Consider the following 19419-nt stretch of genomic DNA (forward strand, 5'->3'; position numbering starts at 1 on the left):
ATCATGTTATTTGTCATTTGCACCGCCTAGTACTATATATATTTTTTGTTCAGGAGGGTGAGCAGAATACGTTGATAACGTCAAATTCGTGATTTGCCGCCCTGGCCTTTTATCTTATAGCTACCATCGAAATTGGCAAACGATATTACTTAATCATAACCACCAAATATAATCAATTGATACTGATTTTGAACAAATAAATTAAATAATCAATATCAACAGCTGTAAACACTTTCAAATAATACGCGTAAGGTAATATTTCAACTTTACTTATAAGTAACATTTGATTATTCAAAATGGCAGTCAATTTTAGAAAACTACACTACATTGCTTTGAAAGATGATAAGACATGTTTTACGTGGCTTCAACATGTTGGACTCGTACCGAAAAATCCATTATGTGAAATTTGTGGGAAAGAAATAACTGTAACTGTGAGAGGAGCAAATATGATCGTCTACAATTTTCCTAATTTTGCTTATAATAATTTGTTTCATTACTGTAAATATTAAATCCATATTTTAATTTAAAACATATGATTGTTATTGAGGACTATAGATACTTTTATATCGATTGATAGTCTAGGATTTGAGATGCGAATATTAGGTATCGATGATTACATTCTTCGATATAAAAAACCGGGTCCCGCTTATCGTAACCCCAAAACAGTATAACATTTACTTACTTTTTACTATTTTTAAGGATAAACGTGTCTAACACAAATAAAACATGTGCATAACTACTCCACTTGCTGCGATTACAGATCTCCAGTATTAGTGTCATTAACAGGATATTCAGTGGTAGCGTATTACCGAGAGCTGATGTGAAACTGGCCATAGATTCCATCCATAAAAAGAACGACTATCTGGACCTAGTTTCTATCTGAATCCTAACCTAGTTCATTAACTTAAACCATACAAAATATATATTTATTTAATAACGTGAAGATAAATACTACTAATAAAGATTTTAAATGGACAAACACTACTTTCATGATAATAATCTCCATTTATAACGGCCATTTTCAGGACTAAACTCATTTAACAAGGCAAGTTCTGAGAAACCCTATAGATGACCCCTTACCTTCAAAACGTACGAGTCGATTTTGATCAGACTTTCTATAAACATTCAGTATGTGGTCTACTATCCTCAAGAATCTTTATTGTCGGCCCACAATCACTGCATTGACAATGTCATCAGATGGTTTATACATATATACACAGTATAACACCAACATTAAAGAATAAAATAATACATACTACGTACTTATGGTAAATAGTACAAGTCTCAAAGCATAAAAACTAGAAGAATAAATTATCTACATTACAAGAAAGCATTTTGTCTACTGTATAAAAAGCTTTTTGTTTTAACCATTTGAGCAAAGCATTTTTAAATTTTGTGCAAGAAACATCTTTAGCCGTTATGAAATAATTTTACCAACATAAAAGTATGTGTGCTGGGTCTTAGTTATCCTAGCGTATTCTAAGTGAATAAGGTCTCGATATCTGGTGGAATAATCATGATTAGAGTTTCTAAGACTAAGTGTTTCAACGTTTTTTTAACAAACATTCAACTTTGAAATATAAACATACAAGGTACAGTAAGAATATGTTCTTTAAAAAAAGGTTTACATGAGTCACTAAAGGCTATATTGAAAATTGTGCGTAAAGCTCTCTTTTGGCATAGAAAAACCTCCTTAGCACCAGTTGAATTACCCCAGAGGAGAGTTCCATACAAAAGGTGTGAGTGGAAAAGTGCAAAGTACGCTTTTAATAGCAAGGTGAAGCTAGTACAAGTTTTGAGTTTTTTTAACAGAAAAATACTCTGGATAAACGAGTACAAAGAATATCTGTGTGATTTTTCCAGGTAATCTTAGTGTCCAGGTTGATTCCAAGTAGCTTAACAGAGTTATGTATAGAGTTATTTCTTAAACTAAAAGTAATATGTTCAGTCTTATCTTTGTTAATTTTTAAGCCATTAGCAGAAAACCAGAGGTCAGACCTTTCCTTCATGTAGCCAATCATAGCCAAGTTAATTTCAGAGAGCAAGTTAGAGCACATCAAGGTAGTGTCGTCAGCGTAGAGTACACTTTTATTAGGCACAAATTTGGGAAGATCATTAATGAAGACCGTGAATAAGAAGGGACCCAGGACTGAGCCCTGGGGAACCCCGCTTATAACCTGCTTAAGGTCCGACCTCTGGTCACCTATTTTAACAAACTGGTACCTATTACTAATATACGAGATAAATAGTGAAAGCTCATTGCCCTCAATTCCATAGTAATTTAGTTTTCTGATAAGCTCTTGGTGGGACACAGTGCCTTGGTTAGATCTAAGAGTAAGGCACTAACTTTGTTTTCAAAACTATGAATAATGTACGACACCACACTTTCAACAGCCTTAATAGTGGATAAATTATGTCTAAAACCAAATTGTGCTGACAGAAGTAATTGATTTTGTTCAAAGTAATGTTCAATCTGACATTTAAGAATACTTTCAAATAATTTAGATATAACTGGTACCAAGGCGATATGTTGATAATTATTTACATTAGTTCTGTCTCCTTTTTTATATATATATATAGGCACAGTTACTGTTACTTTTAAGCATTGTGGAATGACTCCGGTGTGAAACATCCAGTTTATAAGATAAGTTAAAGGATACAATATTTCCCTAATTATTTCTTTAAGTATAAAATTAGATAGTCCAAATACATTTTCAGCCCTGGAGTTACTTGACCTGATAACAGTATTTAAAATATCAACAGGATTTACAGTGTGCCATTTAAAAGGCAAAGCCTTTGGATTGTTTATACCAGATGACTCCAGCATGTTACTTGCACTAGCTAAATTTAGATTAACATTATCATTAGGCCTATTGACATAATTACAAATATTGATAAAATCTCTGACAGATATGGGAGGTTCGATCCGGGAGCTTTTCTTAGTGGTGCGCCTTGTTTCGTTATTAATCACAGTCCATGCTGCTTTGCACATGTTTTTTTTACCCCAATATAAATTCATCGTTAGCATTCTTGTTTGCTATGTCTATTTGGGCACGATAAAACATTTTAATCCTTTTGTGGACTTCGAATAAATCAGGATAAAGTTTACACTTATCATGACTTACATCTAGTAGTAACTTGATTTTAGTTAAAAAAAGGTGTATCCTGCAATACAGCACTTATTCTTAAGACTCGCCTATTTTCGGAGCCACACCGATTTTACAGGCTATGTGCTGACAAAACCAATTTATGGATGGCCGTACCTCAATAATGTACAAGCAGATTTTGATAAAACTTTGTGTAAATATTCATTACATGGTCTATTATACTAAAATATAAGCCTCATTCTTAGGCCGCGCCTATTTTCGGAACCACACTGATATTACAGGTTATGGTGCTAAAAAATCAAATCTATGGGCGGCGGCCGTTAAAAATTGAAATTAATTCAATTTTATTAAATTAACTGGTTTAGGAACTAGGTTAGTGGTAGTTCAGGAACTAGGTCAGGAGTATTTCATGAACCAGGTTAGGATTCATGTCAGAGGATTAGTTCTTTTTATGGATGGAATCTATGGGCAGTTTCACACTGCTTTGCTGAGATACGGTTGTTTCAGCTGGGCTGAATGATTTTTTCTCATAACGATTTTTGTTTTGTTTTGGGTCACTTGGTAGCCAGTAGTAGCCCAGGCCATTTAATGATTAAAGATTCAAGATTTTATTCATCATTAATCATACAGTGATGCAATAGATTTCGTCAATAGCAATATAACATAATTTTACTTTTTTTATTGTTTGCTGATTTCTGTCTGTAACTAGGGCCTACTCTATTTAAGTGAAAGTTTAAATAAATATAGAATAACATAATAAATAGTTACAACACTATATATACTACACTGTAATAGTTTTAACATTAAAAACGTAAATTATCAATAGGTTGAAAGACATACTATATAACCACTATATTTAAGTGGAAACTAAAACAAATATAGAATATTATAAATAGTTATCACTATATAAACTACACTGTAATAGCTTCAACATTAAAAATGTAAATTATTAATAGACTAAAAGACGTACATTTACAAATAAATAATTAGACAACAGTTAACAACATAAAAAACAATAAACTAATAAAATTTAAAACAATGAACAATGAATAGCCTATACAGGGTGAGTTTTAAGTCCCTTCCCCCCTATTTTTTTTTAAAACCGTATAAGTTAGGAGGTTTAAAATAAATGGGTCTAAAACCTTTGTAAGACAACAATTCTTTAAATAATATACTTACAAGGCGACACAACACATGATCGACTTCTTATTAAATCCTTTAGTTAACTCCTAGATCTCGGACTTCCAGTGATCCCTTAAAATCATTAAACACAACAAAATAAAGTTTCTTTTAAAGAATAAACAGCAATAGAAAAATTTTTTTGAAATGAACTTTTAAAAAGTTGCGCGATAAAACGCAAATAATAGCACATTACTATTTTGTACATTTTAACACCCTGTAATTTTTATTAGGATGAACCTTTTGAGGTCCGGTTTGCGGCATTGTATTTTACTTACAGAGACCTTTAATTTGATGTGCATATCAACCTATGCTTACATTTAAGAATCTCGGCTTACTCCTCGTGGACCGTCCCCCATTGGAGGTGGAGAGTCAATGAACCCATGAAAAACAAGATATTTAGGTCTAACGAATATGTACGGAGTTTAAACCTCCTAACTTATACGGTTTAAAAAAAAATAGGGGGGAAGGGACTTAAAACTCACCCTGTATACATTAAATCAACATTTATAAAAATACATACATTTAACTATCTAATCTGAATTTAGCTTCGATTCAAAATTTGTAAAAGATATGGTACTTTGGGATTATACCAACCATACCCAGACATGAATCGTTATTTGACATTTTGCTTCTACTGATTACTAGATTAGCGTAGAACAATATTTCGTCAATATAAAACAGGAATTGTCTTATCGCAAACCCTTCCCCATCCTCAGACTGAGGTCAAAGTCGAACAGTCTAGTAAATAACGTGACTGCAGAGTCTCGCCACCCGTTCAGCTGGTGCGTCACATTGTTGTACTTCCGTGCCGCAGTGTCTGTCGAGTACAGCACGACCTCATCTTGACTCATACCTAGCTGAATACATGTGGCGGTCGGCAGGTGCGGCTGAAGGCGGAAATTTACTACACTCACTCATCCTTGATATTGCTGCATTCTGGGCGTCACAGGAAACCCATTAACAATTGATAATCGTTGTAAGTTTGTAATTTTGTTATTAAAGATTTGTTTTTTTTGTTCTATAATGTTTGTTTCATAAATTTATATTTTTGTGTATCTCATACTGGTGTGGTCGGTATAATCCCAAAGTACCAACAATGTCCTTAAATTTACCATAATCAGTAAGCATTGAGGCTTTGATTCATGTAAGCAATGAGGCATGTATTATCAATGAAAATATTACTACATTATGCAATGTTATTCGACTATATAAGTAGGTACTTATGCACTGTACTGACCCCACCGAATTTTTTACAAATCGGGTAGAGTAAGGTTATGTTATGATAGTATTAAAAAATCTTAAAAATCTTTTTATTACATACACATGTTTCGGTTTTTAACCATCATCAGTGTACATTAACCTCTAAATAAATAAATAATAAACAATTAGATATACACATGTGGACCTTCTAAACATATGTTAAATTTAAAAGGGTTTTAGTTACTTTCATTACATTAATATAAATAGATAACCCTATAAGTGGAGTTAATAACATAACAGTTATGATAGTAATTTAAACCTAACCTAACTAAGCCCGTTCAGTCCATCTTAAGTGTTTGTCAGTAATAAGTCCTAGATTTTTTACTTTCTCAGAGTATTCTAGCTCCTGATCATGGAGCCGTAGTAAAGTCAATTTTACGAACAAGCTTTGAATGTCTTATCATAGTACACTGAGTTTTGTCTATGTTTAATTTTATTCCATGTTTCCGAGTCCAGTGAGTAACAGCATCAATACCAGAATTCATGAGTCACACAAGTTTGCATTTCTCTTAAAGAAAAGTGGCTGTATATTTTTGTAAGTTACCTGCATGTAAGTGAAAATTAGAATTCGTAGTTTGAGTAGTAATGTCATCGATGTACAGTGAGAATAGATGTGGCCCAAGGACTGAACCCTGTGAAACTCTATGAGTGACTGGTCTCCATTTTGACTGCTTCTCACCTGACCTACACTGGTACTGTTCCAAAAAATAAAACTCGACTCTCTTGACACCACCATCAGAGAAACCATCCTTCCAAGTTTGATGAGGAGAAGGGGATAATAAACACAGTCAAAAGCCTTTGAAAAGTCAAAAAGTGTTAAAATGGTTACCTGACTCTTATTAATTCCAAGGCATATATTATCAACTATTTTCGAAGTGCAGTAGTAGTGCTGTGGTTGAAGTGAAAAACCACATTGAAAATATGATAAAATGTTATTACTTTCAAGATATGTTGAAAATTGCTGTGAAGAATCCACTCCAAAAACCTTGATAAAGCAGGGAGTATACTTATTTGCCTGAATTACGAAAGAGTTTTGTTGAGAGGAACACTTCTGTAGTGGGCGAACTAAAGCAGACTTCCATGTCAATGGGAACATTGAAGTAGCCAGAAATTTATTGAAAATAGCACTGATAGTTGGAAGAGTATCTTTTATTAATCTTATAGGAATGCCATGGCCCGACTGCGATGCTGGACATCCTTATAATAGTCTAACACATCTGTCTCAGTCACTGGAGGGAAAGAGAACTGAAACTTAGGATTATCAAAAGTAGCACCTTCGAGCTCGGAGACCCACCTGAGTCCCAGATTGATAACAGGAATCTCAATAAAGAAGTTGATATCATCAAGATTAAGGGAAAACGGGGAGACTCCAAGATCTTTTAGTTTCGACACAGAATTCTGCTAGATTGTTTTTTTAGACAGGGAAGAGAAGTAAAATCTGATTTGGGCATTTCTAATTTGTTGTTGCACATTATTCCTTAATTTTATATATGCAGCTCAGTCATTACGTAACTTGGACTGCTTAGCCTTAAGGAAAGTCAGTATTACTTATTTAAAAACACTTCTCATTTAGAATTTTATATATATATATATACTAGCTGTTTCCCGCGGCTTCGCATGCTTTTCGTAAGTTTTGCCCGCGTATGAGCATTTCTGGTTGAAGTAAATTATATTTCCAACCCCGATGTAGATTTTACCTTGATGTCACGATCAAGAAAATATGTCAAAAATGTATTGTACATGCATAATGTATTTTATTACAAAGTGGTCTACCACTCAACCTTTAAGTTCAACCAAAAATTTAGTTTAGACAATTATACATCATAACTTAGCGCCTTCAAATAGTGTTTCACTGTTTAATATACGTATCTATCTCGTAATTGCAGGTTATAATGTGCAGGCGCTTTGAAAACTTTTCTTCATTTTATTCGTTTATATTCACGACATAAGCGAATAATTCAGATAATAACTATCCTATCTTCTAAGTTAGACTAAATTACGGATATATGTGAAATTTGATTGAAATTGGTTCAGTCGTTTTGGAGTTTATTGGCAACATACATCGTGACTCAAGATTTTTATATATATAAGATATATATACAGGGTGATTCGGTTAGTGTTACCGGCACTTTCTGAGCTGATTGTACTATAAAAAATAAAGAAAAAAGTTCATATAAACATGGGTCCGGAAATGCTTCCTTACTGGGTTATGGCCAATTGAAGATTTCACCAAAAATTGTGTGCAGGAGGTCAAATGATGATTTGCTGCGTGTTTATGAAGAGATATTTATAGGCGAATGCAACTTTTTCTAACGGATTTTTAGATGAGAAATTGAATAAAGTTCATCTCATAGCTGTATCTCATTTAGTTTTTTTGTTATACTACAAAAAACAGAAATAAAATAATTTTGAAAACAGTTTTTTAAGGTTTAACGGACAATTATTTTGTTAAATAGGCATTGAAGACCCACATTTTTACAAAGAAACTTGCAGAAAATTTAATTCTGAATAAAATTATGTGCCACACGGCTATTAACAGCGAAGTATTAGTTTCTGGAATTTAATTTTACAACAAACATTCTACCAAGCAAGAAATACGTATTTAGTAAATAAACACCGTAATGTAATGATATAAGGTACTTCATCAAACTTAAAAAAACTTATTAGGGTAACGTAGTTCATATTCTTCTACAGCAGCTCTAGCATTACCATTACAGTAACCCAAAATAAAAACCATATCAGCGTATTCCTCTGATGTAAATAAGTAAGGCATTTTTTTCGCTGAATAAACAATCGAATTATAACTCACAGAAAAATTGCATTTAATAACACGATTCACAGAACCCGATCTCCTGCTGTAGCTTACAAAACACCACTAATACACAGTTCTAACATTAACAGTACAGAATACCATTGTTTGATCAGCTGTTATTTCGTGCGTTACCAACTTAGAAATTAATAAAACAAAAAACTGCATTTTCGATGATTAGTAAACAATAATGGGAAAATGTTTGCTTCATTTATTTTCGAACATTTGATGTAAATTTTTTTATTAAAAAAAAAAATACAACGTAATAAAACATGATTATTTTTATTTACAAACAAATTTATTTAACAGTTAATCTTGTTTTCTCAATTTATCTCATCATTAAGGGAAACAAACATTTTGTTTTTGTTTTATTTTAACTAAATACTGTACGGTATTTCTTTTACAGCTAGTAATGTATTATACTGAATAAAATCGATTTTTGGTACTTATTTCTGTTTTATTTTAGACTTTGATTATATCAATTTTCTCAGAATTAAATTCTCTACAATTAATGTTTGTTGATTTTATGTATTTATTACCAATTTAACAAAGTTATTGTACATCAAACTTAAAAAAACATTGTTTCGTGCCCCAATTTTTTGCATTTAACCCTGAATCCCTCAAAAACTACTACAGGTACAGTTCTGAAACCTATTTTATTAGCTTTATCAGGTAAAAATACGTAAGAATCCCACGATATTTCTTACTTAATTAACCTTTCCAAAAGTTCAGTATGGCTTTATTTTACTCTTTACCCAGGAATTCAGGCGAAATCTTTCGCTAGCTGTAACTCGCTAACGAAAGCGTTTTCGGACCTATGTTTATATAACATTTTTTCATTATTTTTACTAGTACAATGTGCTGTAGAAGTGGGGGGGAGAACTTCATGAATCACCCTGTATATCATATATACAGGGTGATTCAAAACTAAACGGCAATCTCTCGAGAGCTTATTCTATAGCTAAAAACAAGTAAAAAAGTTCATATAACCATATGCCCGGAAACGCTTTGTTAGCGAGTTACGCCTAGCGAAAGATTTCACCCGGATTTCAGAACCCTTGGTGAAGTCAGGCCCGTATAAAAATGGTAAAGGTAGTTACAAAGATACAAATACGATTGTTTTTTATGTTTTTATACCTGACAAATTTATTAAAATTCGTCCCAGAGCTGTAAAGCAATACTTTCAGAGATATCTTACGTAAAACACAAGAATTGGTGCAAAGAAATAACACATTTTTGTGTTTAACGTAAGATTACTTCCATAAATGTTAAATAAAGGTCATTTTTTTTTCTTAAAACAGATTTGTAGAACATTTAATTCTGAAAAGATTCATGTGAATTACTTAGGAAAAAAAATTAATAATAGGTATTGAAATTTAGCTTTATTAAAAAATAAAACAGACGCACAAAAATGCATATTCTTATCTGCATAAAATATTAACTAATGTTTACGTTGTGAGTAACAGCTGATCATTTATTCAACACTTTTTATCGTCATATTTTCTTTGCAAAGGTTGGCAATATCAGCTGATCAACAATTAAGTTCATGAAGTAATATTTAAATAAACCTTTATGGAGGTTTTTGTATTGTGGGCGTGTGAAGATTGTATTTTGTGAGATCCTGTGATTATTTGGAAATATTTTTATACAAGTGTATAAAATATTTTATTAAATATTTATTTTTAAAAATATTTTATTAAATATTTATTTTAAAAATATTTTATTAAATATTTATTTTTAAAAATATTTTATTAAATATATTTATAAAAGTGTATGTAATTATCTTAGTAAATAAATGGCAGATAATGTAAAATGGTATGTATTCGTTTGAAGAGTATACGGACATGATACTGATTTACGGCAAAGTTAACAAGAATGGTTTAGCTGCACTTCAGGAATATCGTGATACTTTTCCACATCGAAGAACACCTGATCGCAAAACATTTGAAGCTGTGGAGAGAGTACGAATAGAGAAAATGGTAGCTTTAAACCGAAGCGAATAGATACTGGTCGTCAACGTAGCGCAAGGAACTATAATAATGAACAAGCAATAATAAATGCTGTAGAATTATCACCAACCACAAGCACCAGACGATTATCATCACGTCAGTTAAATATTTGCCAGTCAAGCGTATGGCGGACACTTCATGAAGCACAGTTGTACCCATTCCATATAACACGTGTTCAAGACTTATTACCGCAAGATCTTAATAAACGGAAGAATATGCATTTTTGTGCGTCTGTTTTATTTTTTAATAAAGCTAAATTTCAATACCTATTATTAATTTTTTTCCTAAGTAATTCACATGAATCTTTTCAGAATTAAATGTTCTACAAATCTGTTTAAGAAAAAAATGACTTTATTTAACATTTATGGAAGTAATCTTACGTTAAACACAAAAATGTGTTATTTCTTTGCACCAATTCTTGTGTTTTACGTAAGATATCTCTGAAAGTAGTATTGCATTTACAGCTCTGGGACGAATTTTAATAAATTTGTCAGGTATAAAAACATAAAAAACAATCGTATTTGTATCTTTGTAACTACCTTTACCATTTTTATACGGCCTGACTTCACCAAGGGTTCTGAAATCCGGGCGAAATCTTTCGCTAGGCGTAACTCGCTAACAAAGCGTTTCCGGGCATATGGTTATATGAACTTTTTTACTTGTTTTTAGCTATAGAATAAGCTCTCGAGAGATTGCCGTTTAGTTTTGAATCACCCTGTATATATATATATATATATATATATATATATATATATATATATATATATATATATATATATATATACAGGGTGAGTTTTTTAAAGTGATCCAATAGCTAACTTTTTAATTACATGACTTAGCACCACGCTTTAAATTTGGAACTTGCTCAATTTTAAGTTTCACTCAGGAATACACTTTGAAGATGGCCGCCATTTTCCAATATGGTGGCCAACTTTAAAATCTTTTATGGAACACCCTGTATTTTATGTTGTTTTTAGATTCTACTCTACAAAATAAGACATTTTTGCTTTTGAATGTTTTTCTATATCTCTAATGGTTCAGGAGCTACGTGGACTGGAAGTTTTCGGATTTTTTCGAACTGATGGTGAAAACTTTCTTGTTTCGTTTTTTCATGTTTAGTTACACACATTCTTACCTGTTCTTTTTATAATTTCAATGTTAATTTACTATCAAATACAAATCTGAACTAGATTAATTTCTTATTAATTACAATATAATTTATTTCATCATAACATAGTATTACTACATATCATTTTTGGCTAATTGTCACTTCAAATCAACATGAATATAGATTAATGTATAATAAATATGTATGGTATATAATAAAATATAGTAATGATGTCTTTGTTGTATATTGTATTGTATTTGCTTTGATGTGTATTTAATATTTGTTTGATTACAGGGAAAAATTATGAAAGTTGTTCCGTCATCTACTGAAACCATAAACATAACAATAATTTTAAGAGAAGGTAATATTACCCACACTACAAATTATTATTAGGCTTAATTGTATCACATTTGTAGCAAACTAGATATTAACTAAGAGATTACTGTATTTTGCTTAATCTAGACTACATCAGAATAATATTATGATTGTTTTCAAATTATTTATATGGAATGACAAGCCTTGATATAGGAAATACCATGTTAAATATTTCACTGTTTGTGAAAATTGCCAGTACTAGAAATTTTTCATTTACAGAAACTTATTAATTTATATTTATATATTTTACAAATATCAAATAAACCAGGAAACTTTCTATAAAATATGTATTATTTATTTTGGAAATCATCAAGGAATCATGAAATTAATATTCTATATATCCTTGAATTTATGCATGAATAATGCAGTGTCCTTCCATCATCAAGCTTTCGTATTCAATTATATCTATATATACTGCAAAATAATACTTTTTACTGACACAATCAGGCCCAGTAGGACCACAATGGTGTAATGTACATGTTACACAGCTAACACTAACAGTGCGATGTCTGCATCGTACATCCACATACATTCATTTGTTTGTTTTTTTATTTTCCACTGTTTAATAATTTATGTAACTGATCGCTTTGAAAAATGTTTATTTCAATATCCAAGAATCCAAAAGTGACTGAATCCGATAAATTATTCCTCAAAGTATTATCATTATTTCTTCTGGGCTAAGTTTTGCCTTATAAAAACCACCTGTTCATATCAACTGACTTGGATTCCCACCAATTTTTCACAAGTTTCAATCACTGTTGAGCAGGACATTATGAGTGTGTTTATAGTATAGAATGCTTTTCACATGTATTAATTTCATCACCAATGCTAGAGATTAGAGAATTTCTTCATTAGAGGTGGGGATCATAGTATTAATAATATTTTGTACTTGTATTGTTTATTTATAACCAGTACATTCTCAGACAGTCCTCTCGGCTCCACACATTATTTAACCCTTTTCAATCAGTTATCTCTTAGTGTTCTTATTTTCAATCTCTTATTATAAATCCTCTTAATTTTTTCCAAACATTTCAACTTTTTCTGATTTTGAATTTTCATGAATAGTATTGGATTCATTTTTATTCTATTTGTTCACAGCCAGTTCAATAGTGCTCCTCTGAAAACTCACCTTCAAGGTTGCATGCAGCCTGTACCAATCCCTTTGTCCCATTACACAAACCTTTACTCCATCTAGAAACTTAGGAATAAAGTCCTATATAATCCACCTTGTTACATCTCAGTGGCATATCTTGCTCCTCATGTACTACCTACTACTTTTGTGGTCCCTCCTGTCTGGAATTTATTCTTATGTCTTATTTATTCAGCTCTGTCTCAGTCACATAACACATTGCCTTATTAATTTAAAATACTGTACTAAAAAAATAGCTGATTTTCTATACACCACATTGGTGCTATAAATATAGTGTATGTCAGTAAAGAGATGCTCTTGATGCAATTTATAATCAAGTGTTAAAAAATCCATAGTTTATAAAATTAACAAATAAAAAGTAGACTACATGTTCTTTATTACAAAATTGCTCACCATTGAAGGAAGCTTAGGATTAAAACTGGTATGGCACAACCCAGTGACCAGTAAGTGTGACCTATGACGCATGAAAGATTATTGACAAGATTAGTGGATTTCTCTCATTAGTCCTGCAATAAACATTAGTTTTGCAGAGAAACTGAAAGTGTAGAATTTTGTTTTGGTTGTGTATGGTTTTGTGTTGGTGATATTTTTAATTGTATTTATCACATTATTTATGGTTTGTAAAGGTTTTAGAAAATAAGGAGGTACATAATCTATTATAATGTTTGTGTTTTTTTACAGTATTACCAAACTGTGAATATGGACAGAAATTTAAAGCAGTAGTCCACAAAGAACTTGCTTTGGCACTGATAAAGTTTTCTCCAGAAATTGGTGACCGACTGGCATTTTATGAACCAGTGATTTTTAGCAATCCATCTTTTGTTGATGATGACAATATATCCGCTAAGAACCCATCAAAATATGTGGTGGAGATTGGTGGTGAAAATAATTGTATGATGTGGGCTGCCAAAAAGCAAGTAAGCCACTGTTTTATTAGCTGATGTTTAACATAGTAAATTCAGTGAGTGATTTCAGTATTTATAAGTTGTTATATAAGGTTATAAAAGGATAATGTAAGATATAGATGACATTTTAAATAATTTAGTGTTGGTTTATGTTTTTCATCAATAGATTTGTTCATTCAAGAAACTTACTAATTGTTAAAAAACTATAAATATAACATTTTTGCTATATTATTAATTAATTGTACAATATAGAATTATCATCATAATTAATATAAAAAAATATGAAATTATAACCCTTTTCAAACATTTTATTTGATAGACACGTGTTTTTAAGTTGTGGCAACAAGTCAGAGTACATTTAAATTACCTCTAAAATTTTGATCCATGTTCTATATTTAATTTTCTTTTATTGGGATTGTCTTTTTTCTTGTTAATATTTAGAATATTTATTTGTTAACATTTCATATTTCTCTTAACTGTAGTAAATATCTTCAAAATATTCTAAATTTAAATCTAAAAAAACAAGACAAACTCTGTTAAAAAAAAAACAATATTAAATAGAAAATATATAACGACTTGGATTGTAGATAATAATTTTCCAGAGTATTAATATTTAAATTATCAATGAGACATCCAAGACGATATAAAATATTGTTTGATTAGTAAGCTCCTAGTGAATATTCAGTACAATTTATTACTAAATTGGTTAACTATTAAATATTATCTGGTTTGTCTAAAATAAAAATCACAGTTCTAAATAAAAACAATGGATTTATTTTAAACTGGCAAATTAATAAGTTCAACGTTTTCGAATTTTTATCACTCTATTTTCCACATTGAATTGACAAACCGTTTAGTAAATTTAATAGTTCCTTTGGCAAGAAATAAAAAATGTTAACCAAGTATATCAAACTAAAAATCAGAACTCTCTTCTAAAATAAAATAATAGTTTTAAAATAAAAATCAAATACCACTTGGAAATAACTAAAATAAAAATGTTCAATTCTAAGTACACTCACAATAAAAAAAAAAAAATAAAAATTTTAACTTCTCTTTACACTAGTTGAACCTTAACTTTCAAATCTCTGCAATTCAGATTACAACTCTTTCAAACAATTATTAAAGTTCAATTAATTTCCAATTAATAATTCACAATAAAACAGTTCCGGTTAAATATTAATAAATTACTACTTTTCTGAATTTCAATTAAAGTTCAATTTTAATTCACCTCTCTTGCAAGTATGAACCAAATGTAACTTGTATGATTCTATTATGCTCTATTGTTCTTCGAGAATAAGTTATTCAGATTGCTCTGTAGTTTCTATGAATTTAATTTTTCCTATAAAAAGGACAACAAAATTAATTTAATATCGGATCAAGAAGACTGTTTCAATAAAACGTACAATAAATTTGGTGCTCACCTCAAAATCTCTTGCGGAAAAAAAAATTTAAGAAACACGGTGCACTGTAATCAACTTACTCACAAAAATAACCAAAAGAAAGGGTGAAAATTATGAGCGGGCGCTTAAATACTTCCCTTTCCAATCAACTTTGCAGGACATCCGCGGTGTTCGCTCATTGGTCCAGCTGTATCAAACCAGAAGAACAATACTCGCAACAAGACAAGTTCTAATCAATTCAAGGCAGTCAACCTGCCTTCCTAACAATTTAAAACTACCAGTACTAACTTGCCAAAGGATTACATGTTCGTTTTTACCCTGACTTTTCACAATCTAATCTAAAATTAAATCCCAATATTTCGATCCCAAAATTTTTATTTAATTTAAGTTTTAATTAAAAAAATAAATAAATGTAGCTTTAAAAACGCTACAAAATACTAATTAAAATTACAACTAAATTTAACAGTTTAAATGTTGTATATGTAAATGTGTATATTTAATTTATTTGTTTTAGAGGTTATTGAAATGTACTCTGAAAATGTCTCAATACAAAAACCAGTGTCTATGAAATAAAATGTTTAAAGTTTTTTAGTTTCCTATTTTTTATATTAATAACACTTTTGCTATTTCAAAATTGGTACTTTCTTAAGCACTGTGTAGCAATAAAACTCTCTTTTTATCCAAGATTGATAATTTTCATTATAATTATTAGTGATGCGCTGAATAGTGGTTTCACCGAATAACCAAATACTGAATACTATTTGGTTCAACCTATACCGAACCAGATATTCAGCAGAATAATTCAGTTTACCGTTTCATTGTTTTGCAGCATAAACAGGTTCTAACATGTCACTGCATATTAAATGATGAGCGAGACGTACTGCACCGCGCTGTCACTTTACTTCAAAACATCACACAATTATGTTACAAATTTACAAATAAAAAAAGGTGCTTATTATTGCAAATATATTGATAATATTAACTTTATTGTGTTTGCATTATGAGTGGGTGTAAAAGATCACGTGCTTGGGACTTTTTTGACGAAATGGGAGATGATAAAACAAAAGTTAAGTGCACTTTGTGTAGTTGTGTTATTTCTCGCAGTGCTTCGACTCGAGTGGTATGACATCATTTGAAGCTGAAGCATAAAGAACAACTGCCAGTAACCACGTCTACTTCTGTAAGTGCTTCTGAACATAGCTCAGACACTTTACCTACAACTTCCAGTGTAAGATCCAATAAAGATCGGTCTCATTCACTAAGTACTCTAGAAGAAGCTTTTATTACAAATTGGGACATAACAGATTCTCAAGCAAAGGAAATCCATAACGCCATCGCTGAAATGATCGCAACTGACAATCAACCTATTTCAATTCTGGAAAACAAAGGCTTTAAGAGATTACTGCATTTATTGAAGCCTAAATATAAGTTGCCTGGAAGAAAGTATATAAGTGAAGTGTTGATTCCAGCAATTTATGCGAGAGTGAAAAAATTTATCAAGGATGAAATCTCAAAAGCCAAGGCTGTTTTGATTACATCTGATATGTGGACCTCCTTGAACAACATGCTTAGCTTTCTAAGCTTCACTGCACAATGGCTTAATGAGGACTTCGTTCTACAACATAATGAGTTCTGCAAATGAAACATTTTACTGGGTCTCACTCAGGTGAGACCTGATTGTAATACGTTTTGTATTAGAAGAGTTAGCTTCAACTTGGGCCATAACTTCGCTTATCCACGTGATTATGAGAGAAAATGGTCCCAGTATGGTTAAAGCTATAAACGATAGTTCATTTGTTGGTCAGGGCTGTTTTATACATACATTGCAATTGGCAATTTAAGCTTCATTACAGGTTAAAAAGTAAGTGATGCTTTCACCTCTGCTAGAAGAATAGTGACACACTTCAATCTCTCCAGCACGGCAAAAACATCATTGAACAAAAACATGCGATTTTGCTTCACATTTCGGACAATTCTGGCTCAGTTAACATTCGAAATTGTACCAAAAGACAGTAGCTGATTCTTAAGAATGTTTAATTAAGTCACCAAAATTACCAGTTCTACATTTTCGTCAATTTCTGAAGTGATTCCCCACAGTAACACTCTGATCAAATATTTAACAAAGCCCGAAATTTTATAAATATGTCCAAATATATCAGAAATGGTACTGAAGCTGCAAGAAGAAGTTCAAAGTTTTTTTCGAAATTTGGAAGAAGACAAATACTACTACCTGTCTACATTGTTGGACCCTCGATTTAGAATGAGATTTTTTGCTCCCGAAAATTGCGAACTGGTAAGAAGAAGGCTTTTTCTAGAAGCCATTCATAGAAGCGACCCTGATGCTGAAAGCTCAAACCAAGATGAAACTGTAACAAACAGGGGAAGACCTCTACAAAATGTTACACAATTTTTAGAAGAATCTCATGTGACATTTTGGTAATGTTATGAAGAACTTGCCTCCGGTCATTTCGGAAGATCATAAAAGCTCAATCGCCGTGGAATTGGGCTGCTATGTAGTTGAAAGTCTTCTACCTAGAACCCAGAGCTCTTTAGATTGGTGGGTCATGCATAAGTCTAAATATGCACATTTAGCTAACTTAGCCCGAGTATTTCTAAGTGCTCCTGGTAGTAGTGTATATAGCGAATGATTATTTTCGGAAGCGGGGAATCTGTAAGAAGAAAAACGCAACAGACCCTGGAGAGGGTTGAGGGCTTGGTGTTTCTGCACCATAATTAACTATTAATTAATTATAAATATTAGGATATGTATGGTTCCTTTTTGCTTGTCTTTTATTTGATTTCTGATCTTTATTACATTTTTAGTTTTTTGTCTCTACATAATTCTGTTATTATGCCTATTATTGTCAATTTGCCACCTAAGTGTGTTCATTGAAAAATTTTAAATGTTGATGTGAGGTTTAAAAAGAAATGTGGTCTTGATTAAGATTTAAAAAATTTTGATTATAATTTAAATTTAAATATAAAAGTTGAAAAATAAATGCTGTTGTAAGGTTAAGGTTTAAAATACAAGTTGACTGTAACTAACTACAGGTTAAGAAATAAATATTTTGATTTCAGGTTTCAAAATAAATGTTGATTTGAAATGTAATGGTTTTATTTTATTAGCTTTATTCGACACATTCGTCATAAGACATGACGAAGACATGCTTAAAGACATGTTTTAAGAGATGATTTCTTAAATCATCTGTTCAGTGTAAATCAAACATTTAGCAAAAGGATTAAAAAATATATAAATGTTGTACTAACATGAACCAATTTATAATTATTTGATCCTGACATTTATCTTTACTTGTAAATAATTTATCAGTAATCTTTCTTTACTTTCAGGGGGTCAGAAAATCTGGACAGGAAAATACTTTAAACTGTTCTACAAGTGCTGAGGAAAATCTTGTGCCCTCTATTGAAAACATATCCCCAGCAAACGGTTTCGACAAGCCTGCATGTGATAGCAATCAACCTGGAGTGATCAATCATTCTAGAAATACTGCTGGAGGGAAGGACAATCCGCCAAGTACAAGTCTGAACTCGAAGCTGTCCCCTATACAGAGGAGACCACACAACACACAGTCTAACACTTGCTACAAGTACAAGAGTCTGGCTGACATCAAGTCATCGGCCCTGTCTGGAGATTTAGAGCGGGTGAACTTATTTGCTGTTGTTCACCAAATACCTAAGGTATAGTAAGTTCGGCTCACGAGATCCTTGTTACTAACCACACAACACACAGTCTAACACTTGCTACAAGTACAAGAGTCTGGCTGACATCAAGTCATCGGCCCTGTCTGGAGATTTAGAGCGTGTCAACTTATTTGCTGTTGTTCACCAAATACCTAAGGTATAGTAAGTTCGGCTCACGAGATCCTTGTCACTAACCACACAACACACAGTCTAACACTTGCTACAAGTACAAGAGTCTGGCTGACATCAAGTCATCGGCCCTGTCTGGAGATTTAGAGCGTGTCAACTTATTTGCTGTTGTTCACCAAATACCTAAGGTATAGTAAGTTCGGCTCACGAGATCCTTGTCACTAACCACACAACACACAGTCTAACACTTGCTACAAGTACAAGAGTCTGGCTGACATCAAGTCAT

General features: G+C 31.7%; 1 protein-coding gene across 2 annotated transcripts in view; it reads left to right on the top strand.

Moving 5' to 3' along the window:
- LOC124375210 overlaps positions 1 to 19419 on the top strand; it is a 66312-nt gene that overhangs the window by 2015 nt on the left and 44878 nt on the right. For both annotated transcript variants that reach the window (XM_046833327.1, XM_046833328.1), the window contains exons 2-4: positions 11770 to 11836; positions 13682 to 13917; positions 18654 to 19001. In XM_046833327.1, the coding sequence (XP_046689283.1) occupies positions 11770 to 11836; positions 13682 to 13917; positions 18654 to 19001 (651 nt within the window). The remainder of the gene's footprint in view (positions 1 to 11769; positions 11837 to 13681; positions 13918 to 18653; positions 19002 to 19419) is intronic.

The sequence above is a fragment of the Homalodisca vitripennis genome, chromosome 1 (genome assembly GCF_021130785.1).
Source record: "Homalodisca vitripennis isolate AUS2020 chromosome 1, UT_GWSS_2.1, whole genome shotgun sequence".
Classification (NCBI taxonomy): Eukaryota; Metazoa; Arthropoda; class Insecta; order Hemiptera; family Cicadellidae; genus Homalodisca; species Homalodisca vitripennis.